At 37.6% G+C, this 13878-nt stretch overlaps 1 protein-coding gene across 4 annotated transcripts in view; it reads left to right on the top strand.

The window, feature by feature from the left end:
• The window catches only part of mid2 (midline 2), a 156188-nt gene that overhangs the window by 115989 nt on the left and 26321 nt on the right, over positions 1–13878 (top strand). For all 4 annotated transcript variants that reach the window (XM_041990595.1, XM_041990596.1, XM_041990594.1 and 1 more), the window contains 4 exons: positions 4270–4377; positions 11371–11519; positions 12890–13017; positions 13366–13509. In XM_041990595.1, the coding sequence (XP_041846529.1) occupies positions 4270–4377; positions 11371–11519; positions 12890–13017; positions 13366–13509 (529 nt within the window). The remainder of the gene's footprint in view (positions 1–4269; positions 4378–11370; positions 11520–12889; positions 13018–13365; positions 13510–13878) is intronic.

The following is a 13878-nucleotide window of genomic DNA, read 5'->3' as shown; positions in this document are numbered from 1 at the left end:
CATGGACCAGGCATGCAAATAGATTCATTTCCTGGTATATTTTAATAAGAGGAAAGCTCATCTAAGAGACTCCACATGGAATCTCATCGTACCTAATTCTGAGCCTGATGAGATTGAGTCTGGCAGGTTTTAAAGTGTGAACTCAATATGGAAAAGTGTGTCACACATTATAACAAATTGTTTTACTACTCAGTTGCTTTGCATGTCAGCCTTTTATCTTCTATCCCAACAGAATAGAAATACCCCTGCTTGTAATATGTGTTCCAATCGGTTAGAAGCACTTCGCCCATCATCTGCATACAACAAAAGGAATATAGTGTGGCTTAGCTTGTAGTTTGCATTGGTTATTTATGATTTACATCATTTTGCTTATTTTCACAGCCACTTTCATAGCAGGAGAAGTGGGAGAGTCTTTGACGCTAAAAGTGTTTTCAGTTCTGCTGTGGTCACTCTTCACAAATTCCAGTATTACACTTAATAAAGCCAAGGTGGTGCAGTAATTTCAGTGCAGCTGAATACAGCTCAATTAAGTGGACAAAGAAAATGTAATGTGGAGGCAGTGATTTGTGTTGCAGGGGGGTGGTTAATGAAGTTGGGAGCAGGTAGAGGTTTTAGTGCTGGGAAAGAGGAAGAGGACAGAAGAAAGGATAGTTTCTGTAACTGCTGAGCTGCCCAGTTGTAAGTCACACTGATCCTGGGCAGCTGCATTCATCCTGCTTAATTACTAACCTGCAGTTATAAGAGGGCTGTTTGCAGAATTAATCGTGTTGTGTCTGTGTGTGCATGCCTTTGTCTATCCTTCTGAGGACAAAATTGAGCCTTTGAAGTGAGGATATTTGTGAAAAGTGGCCAATTCTCACTTTTTCACAAAGGATTGTTAAAGCTTTGAGACTTGGTTTCACTGTTCAGCTCAGAATTAGGTTTCGGCCGGGGTTAAGCAGTTAGTTGAGGTAGTCAAGGTTAGGGTAAGGGGCTTGAGTAGGCATTGTTTCAATCACCATTCTTACAAAGATAGCAGAAGAAATTATGTGAGTACGTGAGCGAGTGTGACTAATGAGGCTTAAGTGGATTGCTGTGTTGTAATGAGCTTTGTGGAGTGATGAGTGGAACTTGGTTGTTACAGTAAGTAGTTTCATAAGCCCCTCTCAGACATGAGCTGTGGCTGAATGTGTCGGTGTCATGTCTGAATGAGCATGCTGGTGCTTTTCCACAACAGCCCAGGACAGGAATTTTACCAAGTCGGACGAGTTTATGTATCACTTTTAAAACAAAAGAAGTCTGGACTGCTGGCTGGCATACCCAGACAAAACATGCACATATAGTAGTACCACGTGTCTAAGTTTGACATGTCATCTGATTGTTAGAGGAATCTGGTAGATTGTGTTTTTAGGCAGATTATAGCACGCTCTGTGGAAACCAGCTTTACGTGCATGATCACAATAGTCTTTTTCTCCTGTGCTTGCTCATAATCACGCGCAGCAGTGTTATTAGTGCGACTGGCATCCTGATGTTATGTCTGTATTTGTGTGATAGAAACACTTCCTTTGCTAGATAATTTAATTACATGCACACAACTGGCTATTTCCATATGTTTCTGAAACTAATTTAACCAGCAAAAGTTTCCTTCTCCATGGTGTTTCATGAGCAAAATTTGGTGCAGCACCAAAACAGTTTTTTTAAAGTACTTAAAGCAAATAAAAACTCTTCTTAAATGTTGGGTTTTTGTTTCAGATCCTTCTAACGCACACAATGGTGAAGGTAAAGATGACAGAGAGGACAATGAAAGCAAATGAAGTGAATTTTGATATCAACTGTAATCATAAACATGCAATTATAAGCCTAATCTGAGCTCTTTATATTTTGGTGTTATACCGCATTTGATGCACTTTTAAGTCTGGTATGAACTCTATTAAGCTCTGTTAAGGTTGTGTTTGAAAGAAACCATGACGAACATTAACATACATGTGACCCATATTTTCTGACTGAGTGCAGTTGCCTTTATTTAATTTATGAAACCATTAACTTACATATTTCATGCCTTTAAAGTGCACACCCAAAAATGTAATGGTCACATAATGTTTCTCCTACTATTGATTTTCCATTTCAGCGCCAGTCTCATTAGGTCTCCTCATTGGTTAGCTTGATGGTCCGAAATCAAGAGTGGCGTATCCTTTGTGCCGTTAGGCCGAACCAGCCCCTAGATGGGCATTATGCAAATATGCTATATGACATAGTCCAGGAAGAAAAGGTTGGCCTGCAACTGAGGTGTTACAGGAAATTCAGGAGTAGTGTCTCATGTAGGAGAAAGTAAATTCTCTTTGGTTTGAGCTTTTGTAACTTTATTATGCACAACAAAAATTTGTATAATATTAAAGAAAAAAGGGGAAAAAACTCAACAGCATAATGTGGCTTCTTCATTATAATTAAGTTGCAAATCTTTTCAGATTAATTAGATAATAAAACAGTGATAGCCATAATGCATGTTTATAATGATGGACAAAGCTTGACAATTAAGTGGTTATTTCTACATTTATGCGAAATAGTTTTGCTCTCCTTTCCACTGAATATTTTAAAATAAGCACACTGTCAGATGATCGTCTTCAGTTTGACTAAAGCTTTAAGTATTTAAAGTGATTCTCGTTCAGATGAACACACACATACGTCATTGTTTTTTAAAAGCTGATCTGTTTTGATCTGATGTGATCATTGATTTTTTTTTAGACCTTTTAGTTTTTTTTCAAGATCGTGCACAACAGCAAATGATTCTCTGATGTAGTATATGTGTTGTAGTTCAGAGAGACTCTTGCCATAGTTGTTGCACTGCAGGATAGCCTTATATGTGGCTTTTTGTCACAACAAAAGCTTCAGAACCCAGTAAAACAGTTAAAATGTAAGACCTTTGTGGCCTTAAAGATCTTTTTGATGGCAGGCATTTAAGAGAATCTTGTGTTCTTTTTCCTGACAGCTCTGATTCTTACTGTTTGAACTGGAGCTTCCCACACTTACTGTAATGGAGCTGGCTCTTTTTTTCTGTGTGTGCTACAGTAAGTCTGTAATTTCTGTGGTGGTCTGAACTGGTTCCAACAAACAAACTGTGGTACTCCTGTCATTGCAGTGTAAAACTTAGAGAACAACTCTGTTTAAGTTATGAAATGTGTAAGTACATTTCTGTGGCTGCTTTATTTATCTTACATCCTCGCATCAGTGCACAGCGACAGAGTCAAGTTCGAATGTTTACATATTAATTGAAGTCCTGAAGCTGACAAAGCAGACAAAAGGCTTCTCAAAACCAAAGTGGTTTCTAATTCATACACATTTATGAAACTCTCCTGTACATTTGCTTGTGAAATAATCATCAGAGCCAACTCAGTAGCAATTATCCATCCTAACTGTAAGGTAAAGTTTAACTGTTGCACACCTTGCAGTTAGTTAGCTCTTTCTTTCTTTCTCTCTCTCTCTCTCTCTCTCTCTCTCTCTCTCTCTGTTTGCCCAGCGGTGTAGTTGTCTCAGAGTGTTTTTTGTTTGAACTCCAGCCCTAAGTGTTTCAGAAGCTTTTGGTGTAATTATATTCTGCAGTTGGCACACCCATTGGTAGGGGCTCAATGTTGCAATTCAGCAACACACTCCATGTCTCAGCAACACCCAGGTCTGAAGGCTGTTAAAATGGTGTTGGCCTGAAACAGTGTGTAGGTGGTGAGTTGCCTTGGTAACTTTGACCCTAATATAATCACAAAATCTATTAAACTGGCATGATGTAAGCATATTATGCCACAGAAATTACATATACCTTTTCTAGGTTTATTTATTTATCTATCTATCTATCTATCTATCTATCTATCTATCTATCTATCTATCTATCTATCTATCTATCTATCTATCTATCTATCTATCTATCTATCTATCTATCTATCTATCTATCTCCCCATCATCATGTTTCTTGCTGAAGGTAAAATAATCATTTATGTAGGTCATGCAGAATTCCCATGGCAATCAAATACATTTCCTTTATAAGTTAAATGCTCTGTTTATTATTACGTGAGTCATCTTTGTTGCAATCACATGATCCTTTGTAGGGAGGCACAAATAATTACACAGTGTTTAATGTTTTTAACCAGAAAAAAGAAAGAGAGAAAGTTAGATGCAGAATAGGTAAATCAGTGTGATTTAATGTGATCTTGGTTATTATTTGCATATGAGTCTGTACATGCTCTGGCCTGTCAAGCTTTTTGCAATTTTTTTTATAACATTTAATATCACCTCTCTGTCCAGGTAAACACAGCCATGCATGAAGCTAAGCTGGTGGAGGAGTGTGATGAGTTGGTCGAAATCATCCGCCAGAGAAAACAGGTCATCGCTGTGAAGATCAAAGAGTCCAAGGTAAAGTAGTTCAAGGATGTACTTTTTTCAAAAATATTTAAATATGACTTAAGGGGTCTTCAGAAGTTATACTGCCTGATCTTTGGACATTTTGAGGCCAAACAACATGAGACAAAGCCAGCAGATATTATAGCTTTGCATTTTAAAATGTGTGTAGAGCTCAGGCAGGTTAGCAAGTACAAGTCTGAATTATATATATACAGAAGCAGACACAGAGCTACGTTACTGGCCCGTTGGAGTTGATTAAGTTCTCACTTAAAAAGTATCTTTTCTTAATCTTTCATGTTAAGAAAATGATGATATCAGGTTTTTTTCCCTGAAAAATGGCACCTGGTGCTGAGGATGGGCTTGATAGAAGCAGGGACGGAGAACCAGGCTGTGTGTCTATCTATTCATGCACCCTGAAACTTGGCACAATTGCTTTGTAGCTCCAAAAATATAAACCTGCTTTTCTCATAAAAATATTTTTCTTGTAAAATATAATGTTATTCAATGTTCAGATGAAAAAAGTATTAATTTATAAAGCCTACAACACAAATATGGAGGGTTTCTTTCATCTTTTTTTCACCAATTTACTTTTCAAACAATTATATTTGTCATTTGAATAAGCCAAAACTACCAGGTTGCACAACTTTAGTTTTGTACAGAAGAATAAAAATTTGAACAGGCAGGTATCATTTTTGATGGCAGGCATTTAAGAGAAATTTATTAACTTTGACTTAAATGTATGTTGAAAGAATTTGACTGTTCTGAAACTAATATAAGAGTCCACTAGCACAAAACAATGCACGTGGTATTTATTTTCCTACACACAAAACTGCTGTTCTTAAGGTAAGAGTGTGAAGTGAGAATTTGCACAACACATCATTTCTTCTGACAGCAAAAACACACCTTTTTTAGAGCAATTAAAGCCTTAAAGTGGTTGGAATAAAAAGAAAATACTGCAGAATTTAGCATTTAACAACTTCTCTTGTATAACATGTCCCTTGTAATATGTCCCTTAAGACTAATGAAAAAAAAATGTCATATACTTTTACTTAACTCAACTGTGCATAAAAGTAATTAATGGAAAGGATAGTTTTACTGGCTGTAACAATGGAAACAATGACTTAATGCAAATTAAAAAGAGAACTTGTATTTAGAGATCAGTCCGTTTTCTTGAAGAAGTTGATAATGCATTCATGTCAATAGCTTTCCAAAAGCTGTTAAAAAAACTAATCTGTATCCATTTATGGATAAAAATGAGAATGGAAATCAAGCTTCTGCACAAGTGTGAACTTTCACTATGATTAGAATTTTTCAAAGAGAACCGAACAAATGCACAACTATTTAAATATGGAGGATAAAAACATGCATTTGCATATTTCTGCTTTTGTGCTAACACCTATTTTTCTTTTTTGTTGTTTTTTTACCTAAAAATATGAAGTTTTATGGATTTGATTTTCTGTATAGGCAGCTATGTATATGTATGCATGTATGTGTGTGCACATGCTCATGTGTATGTGAAGGTTGTTTAAGGTTTATGTGGGGGATCTCTTGAGGCAGCAGAAAGACCTTGTTAAGTGTGCGTGTGTGTGTGTGTGTGTGTGTGTGTGTGTGTGTGTGTGTGTGTGTGTGTGTGTGTGTGTGTGTGTGTGTGTGTGTGTGTGTGTGGGTGTATGTGTGTGTGTGTGTGTGTGTGTGTGTGTGTGTGTGGGTAAATAAAAAGGAAATGTGTTGATGTGTCCACAGTGATTGCAGACAAAGAGCAGGGCTGGTTCTCCTGAGAGTCTCATTCTGTAAAAGGCTGTCTAGCAGAGCAAGCTCAGGAGACAAAAGTAAAAATAAAACAAATGCAAAATACCAGGAGGTCACTTAAAAGGATCTAGAAAGATGTATTGAAGACATCATATTGATATTTCCTACAGCCACATTGTCCGGAAAATACTATTCACTTTAAATCTTTGCTCATACCGTTGGTCCAGTTTCCTGTTGCGGACAGCTTTGTAAAAGGTGCTTGCATCCTCTCTCTTACCTCTTAATGAGCTCTGTATCTCATGAGGAAGGCTCAGCAGTCTGGCTTAGTCTCTTCCTGCCAAAGCAAAACACACACTTTCCCACGGCCTGATGAGTGTTTGTGTTTTTCTCATATGACAGCCTGCCTTCCAAGCATCTTCTCTTCCTTTCTCACTCTAATTATGAAAATTATAACTCATCACAACAGCAAAACTCCTTTTTAAATCACTTCATGTACATGTAATGTTACACATTTGGATTGGTACAGCACCAGCAAGTTGAGACCTGAAGAGATGAGACCAACTTGACCAGTACTGCAGAGAAGGGTTTTCACAAATTCCTGGATGACTTGTCATCTTTATTTCAACTTGTACTAACAGTATTTTTACTAAAACATCTGGCTTAAACTAATGAATTAAGGAATCACCACTTGCAAGATGTTCATTCACTTTTTTCTGTAAATAAATTAAACAACACACACATATTGTTATTTCATAGCTGAACCTTCTAGCTTTGTACAGGAATCAATAAATAGCTGTATTATTTTTTTTTTCTTTTCTTTTGATCAAGTAAAGGAAAACATGAATCACTTTGGAATTTGCATTTTGAAAACAGACCAAGGAGCTGTTGCACCTGGCTGATTGGCAGGAAACTTTGCCCTAACAAGACATGTGTCAGTTGAAAAAGGAGAAACTATTATAAAACTCTGTCAAGAAGATCATTCTTCTCAGAGGGTTGCAGAAGATTTTTGTTGTTTTGACTCAGCTTTGTCTAAAATTTGGAGCAAGTGCAAAGAAAATGGTGAAGTTGTAGAAGGGAAACATGCAGGCTGACCAAGGAAGAAGTTAAAGCATCAGGGCAGAAAACTAAAAGCAATATGCTTGATAACAGAAAATGTACAAGAAAAGAAAGGAGAAACAAAAAGTAGGAAGAGTGGATGCAGAAAAAGACGTGCCTGTAGATGCTGATCCTCCAGTGTAAGAGCAGAAACACTATCATGAAGTTAGATTTCTGGGTCTGTGCATAAAAAAAGACATCCACAGACTAAGAAGGGAACTATAAACGCATCTAAACAAACCGAAACAAGATGTCAACTTCCCATCTTCTCTACAGCACACAGCAATGATAAATGTAACAAAGCACACACAGTTGCAATTGTATGCATATTTCAATTAGACACTGCTTCATTTGCATAAAAAATGAGCTGCCCCTGAGACAAACACACAGACTGTGCCATATTGTCTGTTATTCTGAAGGAGAGGAGCAATCACCTCTGAAATTGTTGTTTGCAGCATATGCTGCCAAATAAAAACCCGTCCATTAAAGTCATCTCGCTTCACCTCTGTTTGCAGTCAACAACCAGCTCAAATGTTGTTCATATTTACAACACATTATGGTAGACTAAGTGGAAGAGTGTCTGAAGCTTCAATTAAAAATACCATTAAGTCTTTTGCTTGGAGATACTTCTTAGAGCGAGATTTGCAGGAGTGCTGGAGAAGCTTTTCCACTGTTCATTCAATTCTTTTCAGCATATAGCACCAAATATTACAAACCAGAAGCTGAGACATTACCATGTGTTTAGATTAGATTAGATGCAGTCACTAATGTCTCTCCACATATGACTCAAATTTAGGTTTCTGTTGACTGTTTTCTGTTTTGCTGACATCAAGAACTCATTAAATGTTACAAATTAATGTCTGATGTCTGCTGGGAACAGTCCCGCGGTCTGCATGGCTCTTTAATTTGTCCGTAGTTATATGTGATGAATGATGTGTTTAGTGTGAACAGGTCATAAAGCTGCGTTGCACTAACACATTTAATAACAAAATTTTAAAAAAGAAACCTCAGGGCACCACCCTATTTAGAGGGAAAACTGATATAGCAAGTATCATTAAATAAATCAGCCTCACACACTACTCATAGAGTTCTCGTTTTAATTGACCAAAGGACCACACAAGGAAACCACAATGACCAGTTAAAGTAATATATTTCACTATTTTACAAACTACATGAGATAGAAATATAAACATTTAAATCAAAAACATGTAAATATGTTTAACTAAAGTTTATGTAATAAAGAAATGTAAAAATGAAGGAAAATAAAGCATGAATTTATTAAACTGTGGTGTAAATTAATGTTTAAGAGCTTGAAGAAAGAATTTCTGAATACAACTAAACTAAATTTGACGGGTTGTTTATGAGGTAGGCCTAGATTAATTACTAATGTAGGAAAATTAAATTTACTATCACCAATCTTTTGTGACACCAATGATGTTAACAGCTATGTGAGGGAATCTGTCCTCATCAGAGCCACTCAGGCCCGGTTCTGTTGGACTGTTCCTGTATTCAAAGGAAAGGAAGTTCAGGTGGGAGGATGCAAACAACGCTGCCTGATCTCCTTGAAATTCGTCCATAACTTTATGCAGGCCGTGAACTCAGTATGTCGAGTCTGCAGTGGTTCCTCCTCCTCAGGGCTGATGGCTAGAAAAAAACACTCACAGGAGTGATTTTATTATCAAAAATGTCTTTAGCTAGAAGGACTGGAAAAATTAAAATAACTCTTATGAGTACAAAAATAGTTGTTCACTTTTAATAAAGTTTTATAAAAGATGGAGACAAAAACCACATTGGTAGAAGATCAGACACGGAAATTTGCATATCAGTGTTTGGATTAATGTTACAGATGTTTCTGTTTATTCAGTCTTTGTCTTGAAATGTCAGATTTGGACAGTTGTGAACACATCAGTAAATTATAGCTTGTTTAACCCATTGGCAGTGGAGCACATTTAGTTACAGCGATTAGTTGTTCAAACAGGATGAATTAAGATGAACAACAAAAAATAGTGATAATAAAGCAAATTGATGAAGTATGATAAAAAAAAAAAAGAAACAAACAAATCAACCAAAATAATTACACAAGTTATTTCAGCTGTTTGTGCTTCCTACATACATACATATATATTAGAAATTACACATATATTTTGGACATGATTTGATATTAAAAAATCAAACATATTAACATAAAGTGGATTAATAGCAAAGTAAGATGCTTTTCTTATGTCTAATCTGCAAATATTCACCATGTCTCATCAGTAGACTGCAATGTCAGTTTTAGAGAAGAATCATCTAATTTTCTAATCTCATCTTTATTGATCTGAGAATCTCATGAGTCATATAAGGAGAACGGTTTTTGTAAGAAGACAGGAGCAGGAATACAGGGGGTGTTCTGTCCAACATCACTGTCAATGAATCGGAGGAGAAAATCTGACAAAAGGAGCATTTTGGAGAGTTTGAAGGTGGGTCTGAGAGCCTCACAATTGGTATGCAACCCCCACCATAAGTCAGGAATTTATTGATTCCTTTAGGTAATAAGATGCACTTTGAATTGAGTTGATTGGCCCGTGAGTGGCTCCATAGGCAAGGAAGTTCCTCAGAGCCGTTTCTCCTAAGTTGCCTCAAACCTTTCCATATTCAGACCTATAACGTAGTGGCCGACAAAGTATTTTCTTCCAGGAAGAGCTAATCCTCTGGTCATCTGTTTAAAATCCAACTGTGACATTTGTTGATCAATAAAATCCCAACGCATGGCTTTTTAGGTGTGTCTCTTCTTGCTGGATCCTTTTGTCCCACCTAAATCTGCTATAGCTGATACTGTGTTTTGCTCTGCAGCTCACCTTTTATTGACATTCCCAGAGCTCACAAGAAGCTACTGTTTTTTTTCTTCTTTTTAGAGTTTCATTAAACTAATTTCATATCCAGAATCAGGAACTGAGACAGATTGAAGATAAATAGATTATTTTCCTTTTCAAATGAACATAGAAAGGCCTCCTTATGCTCGGACGGAAATCATATTACTGTGCACTCGCTGATGAACTGCAGTCAAATGGGACGGCAATACAAAACTGTGTGTGTGCTTGTGTTTGACCAGACTTTTGGTGCACAGAATGGTCATTTGCAATAAAGAGGAGTGTTTTCCTGTTATATTCAAAACATGCACACTAAACAAGACGCACAGTGAATAAAACTTCTGCTAGTCTTTCATAGGATAACATAACATGCACACCTACACAGCTTTATAACAGCTTAGACTGCTGTTGTATTAGATAACATGCTGTTATGAATTGTGTTTTTGCCCCTCTATATTACGTAACATGGTTATAAGGTCAGCGTGAGAATGAAACAGTTATGGTTTCATTAAACCCTAACCCTGTGATCGGACCTTTCCTCTCAGCTGCATTCTTTATGTCTTCCTGTTTTCCTGGATGTGCAAGCATCTAGAACACTGTCTGTGATTGTTCATCTGAATGGAATCTACACTGAGTGGTTTCAGGCATCTGTGGGGACCTTTATGAAAGAAAGGGCAAATATTTTGGCTACAGTGTGTAAAATAACTTCCTCCTTGTCATTAGCTTCTCATATAAACAGCAATGTCCTCCCCTGACTGTTTTCAAGTAAAGGTTTTCCTAATGACACAGTATCTGATCGAGCTGCAGCGTGTTCAGTAGCAAAGGGTTTGTTTGGGTTTTTTACAGTAATAAAATTCCAGCTACTGTTCCTGGGGTCTGCAGTCTGGAGACTTGTTGGTTTTGACCAGCAGAGTTTACTTCAAAGGTACTGGCAAATCTGTCAATGTGTTAATATTTTGCAACAACCTGGCTGCAAAATGTGGCTTTATTTTCTCAAAGGGTGGACAGCATGTAGTTGTGGATTAGTGACTCTCACAGTGTTGAATATCTCCTGCTGAAAACACTGGAGAGCAGCTACTTTTATCTAAAGAATATGTTGGTAGGTAGTAAAACTTTTACTGGGCAAAGTAATACCAAGCTGGTTTTCTTGTCTGTGCTTTCACCACTGAAGAAAAAACTGAATGTATTTTTTTTCTGTCTTTTTTATTAGAACTTAAATGTATTCTGCCAATGTTAAGGTTGCACTTATGAATATAAATCATGTGTTTGTGTTACAGCATAGCAACATATACCGTGTTTGTGTTTGTTCTAGGTGATGAAACTCCGTAAGTTGGCTCAACAGATTGCAAACTGTCGCCAGTGTCTGGAGCGCTCCAGTGCACTCATCACACAGGCTGAACAGAGCCTGAAGGAGAACGACCACGCCCGCTTCCTCCAGTCTGCCAGAAATGTGGCAGAGAGGTGGGTGATGTACTACATAAACATGAAAATGCCTGTACCCACAGCAAGGTGAAAGAAGCTGTATTTATTCAACTATATTTGATGAGAATTCATTATTAAAAAAAGCATCACTATACCATGTTTTACTTTACACTTGTTAAACTTCAGCCCTCCGTTTACCTCTATGAATCCCTTCATCTTCCCTCTGTAATAGTTCTTTGAACTAACAACAGTGTTGAATTTACTCTTATTCAGCCTATGAACACAACAAGTTGTTATGGAGAACCATTTACTCTGAGTGTGTCAGAGCAGGGAAACATCTTAAATCTGCAGGATAATGGCCCCTGCAGACCAGAATTGGACATCCCCACTCTAAAGCTTTCAGCACTCCATTTACTGTGACTTCAGCTTTGGCTCGTACTTTCATCCGTTAGGTCAAAAATGCTGATCATAAACTTTGATTTAAACAAGCCATCTTTTTTTCTCTCACTCTCTCCATTATATGCAGTCGTCTCACTTTATAGCAAAATACAGAGACGTATTTTTAATGTACCCGACAGCATGGCTTTGTTTGACTTTTTAAATGAAATCTTCTGCCCTGAGATGAATTCTCTTTTATTTGATTTCTACCTCTGAAATCCAGTTGAAAGGCCACTGGTGAAATGAGCATTATGTCAAACATTTCCAGCTCCTGTGATCAATGTCAGGCCTCTTTTGAAAATAATCTATCATTTCAGGGCCAGCTCTGCAGTTTTTCTTTCCACCCCCTTTATTACTATCAGCTCTTCCTCCTGCCTCAAGCCGGAAACTCTGTCTCTCTTACAAAGAACTTTTTAAAATATCTGCAGCCAGCGTAGCATCTTTTCTTTGGTCTCAGCTCAGCTTTATTTTATTTTTTTTCTCCAGCACCTGGCCAACCCCTGTATTCACCATCCCATTTATTTTCTTTTTTGTTCTTGACTCAGGAGCAGAAGTCTTAAGGGCCAAGCACAGCCCTGTGCTCCATACTGCACTCTGCTATGTAACCCTGCCAAAGCTGTGGTTCAGGCTGGGTTCTGAAGCTCAAAACAGAAGTAGGAACAAGTTTCCACAGAGCTGTGGAGAGAGCAAAAAAAGTCTTTTCAGTGTGTGTCTGGCTCGCGTCTGCTTTGACAACACAGTGTTAGAGATCTATAGGCAAGGGTGTGGTGGAGATGCATTATCTGAGACTACAAATATTTCTCACATCATTTCTTGTTTATCTGATGCTATTGCCACCTCTCTCCTTTTGTTCCCCCCACCTCTTCATGTTTCATCTTTTCTCTTTCCACCTCTCTTTTCTTGTGGCTACTTTATATCCTCTACCCTTCTGATTTTCCTTCATCAACACCAATGTACTGATCACTCTGCAGGGTTGCCATGGCAACGGCCTCCTCCCAGGTACTGATTCCTGACGTTAACTTGAATGAGGCATTCGACAACTTTGCTCTTGACTTCTCTCGGGAGAAGAAAATTCTTGAGGGGCTAGATTACCTTACAGGTAAGGCATTCATACTGTCTGATGTGCTGTGAGCATGTTAATGATATGCAGTAGATTCTGCTCAGCGTATATTTTTCCAATTACTTTATGTCTTTGAAGTCATCAGCCCTTATTGCATCACACATCCCTTCAGATATCCTTATTAAGCATCTTTTTTGTCAATGCAGACATTCTGCAAGGTTTTTCACGCACTGTTTTTATTAAATAAAGGTATAAAATATACTTAGATTCCTGCATGATTACAATTCTGAGGCTACACCTTCACATTCTGAAGATCAATTTAAAATCTAAATCCTCAATGGTGAATTTTCATTTTAATTTTGTGCTGTGTTTTTTTTCTAATTGTAGCCCCCAACCCACCATCCATCAGAGACGAGCTGTGCACCGCCTCCCACGACACTATCACTGTTCACTGGACGTCAGAGGACGAGTTCAGTGTCACCTCCTATGAGCTGCAGTACACCATCTACACTGGCCAGACAAATTTCATAAGTGAGCCAAGAGCATGCACGTACACACACACACACACACTCACACACTTATTCTTACACAGGTGTTAAAACAGATAAAACAGAAAAGAATTTCATGTTCGCTCCATTTTGGATGCATTTCAGCAATGGCTCGGGGTAAATATTTTATTCAAGGTCTGGCAAAGAGGGATCAAATGCTGTGCTGACCCGTGTTTTAATATCATATGAGACTGATGAAAGAATTGGGAACCTGGCAGAAATAAATGGGTCATTACAGATGTGGTTTGAAAGGAATCTCAGCAACGGTGTGATGTCGTAAGCATGTAGAAAAATTATGGTGTTATCTGTATACTAATCAAATTAGTTAAGTGAGTAAAGTTACTACTGTTGT

This window comes from Melanotaenia boesemani, chromosome 7 (assembly GCF_017639745.1).
Source record: "Melanotaenia boesemani isolate fMelBoe1 chromosome 7, fMelBoe1.pri, whole genome shotgun sequence".
NCBI classification, from domain to species: domain Eukaryota; kingdom Metazoa; phylum Chordata; class Actinopteri; order Atheriniformes; family Melanotaeniidae; genus Melanotaenia; species Melanotaenia boesemani.
Note: the sequence above shows the minus strand (reverse complement) of the source record. Positions and strands in the feature narration are given on the sequence as shown.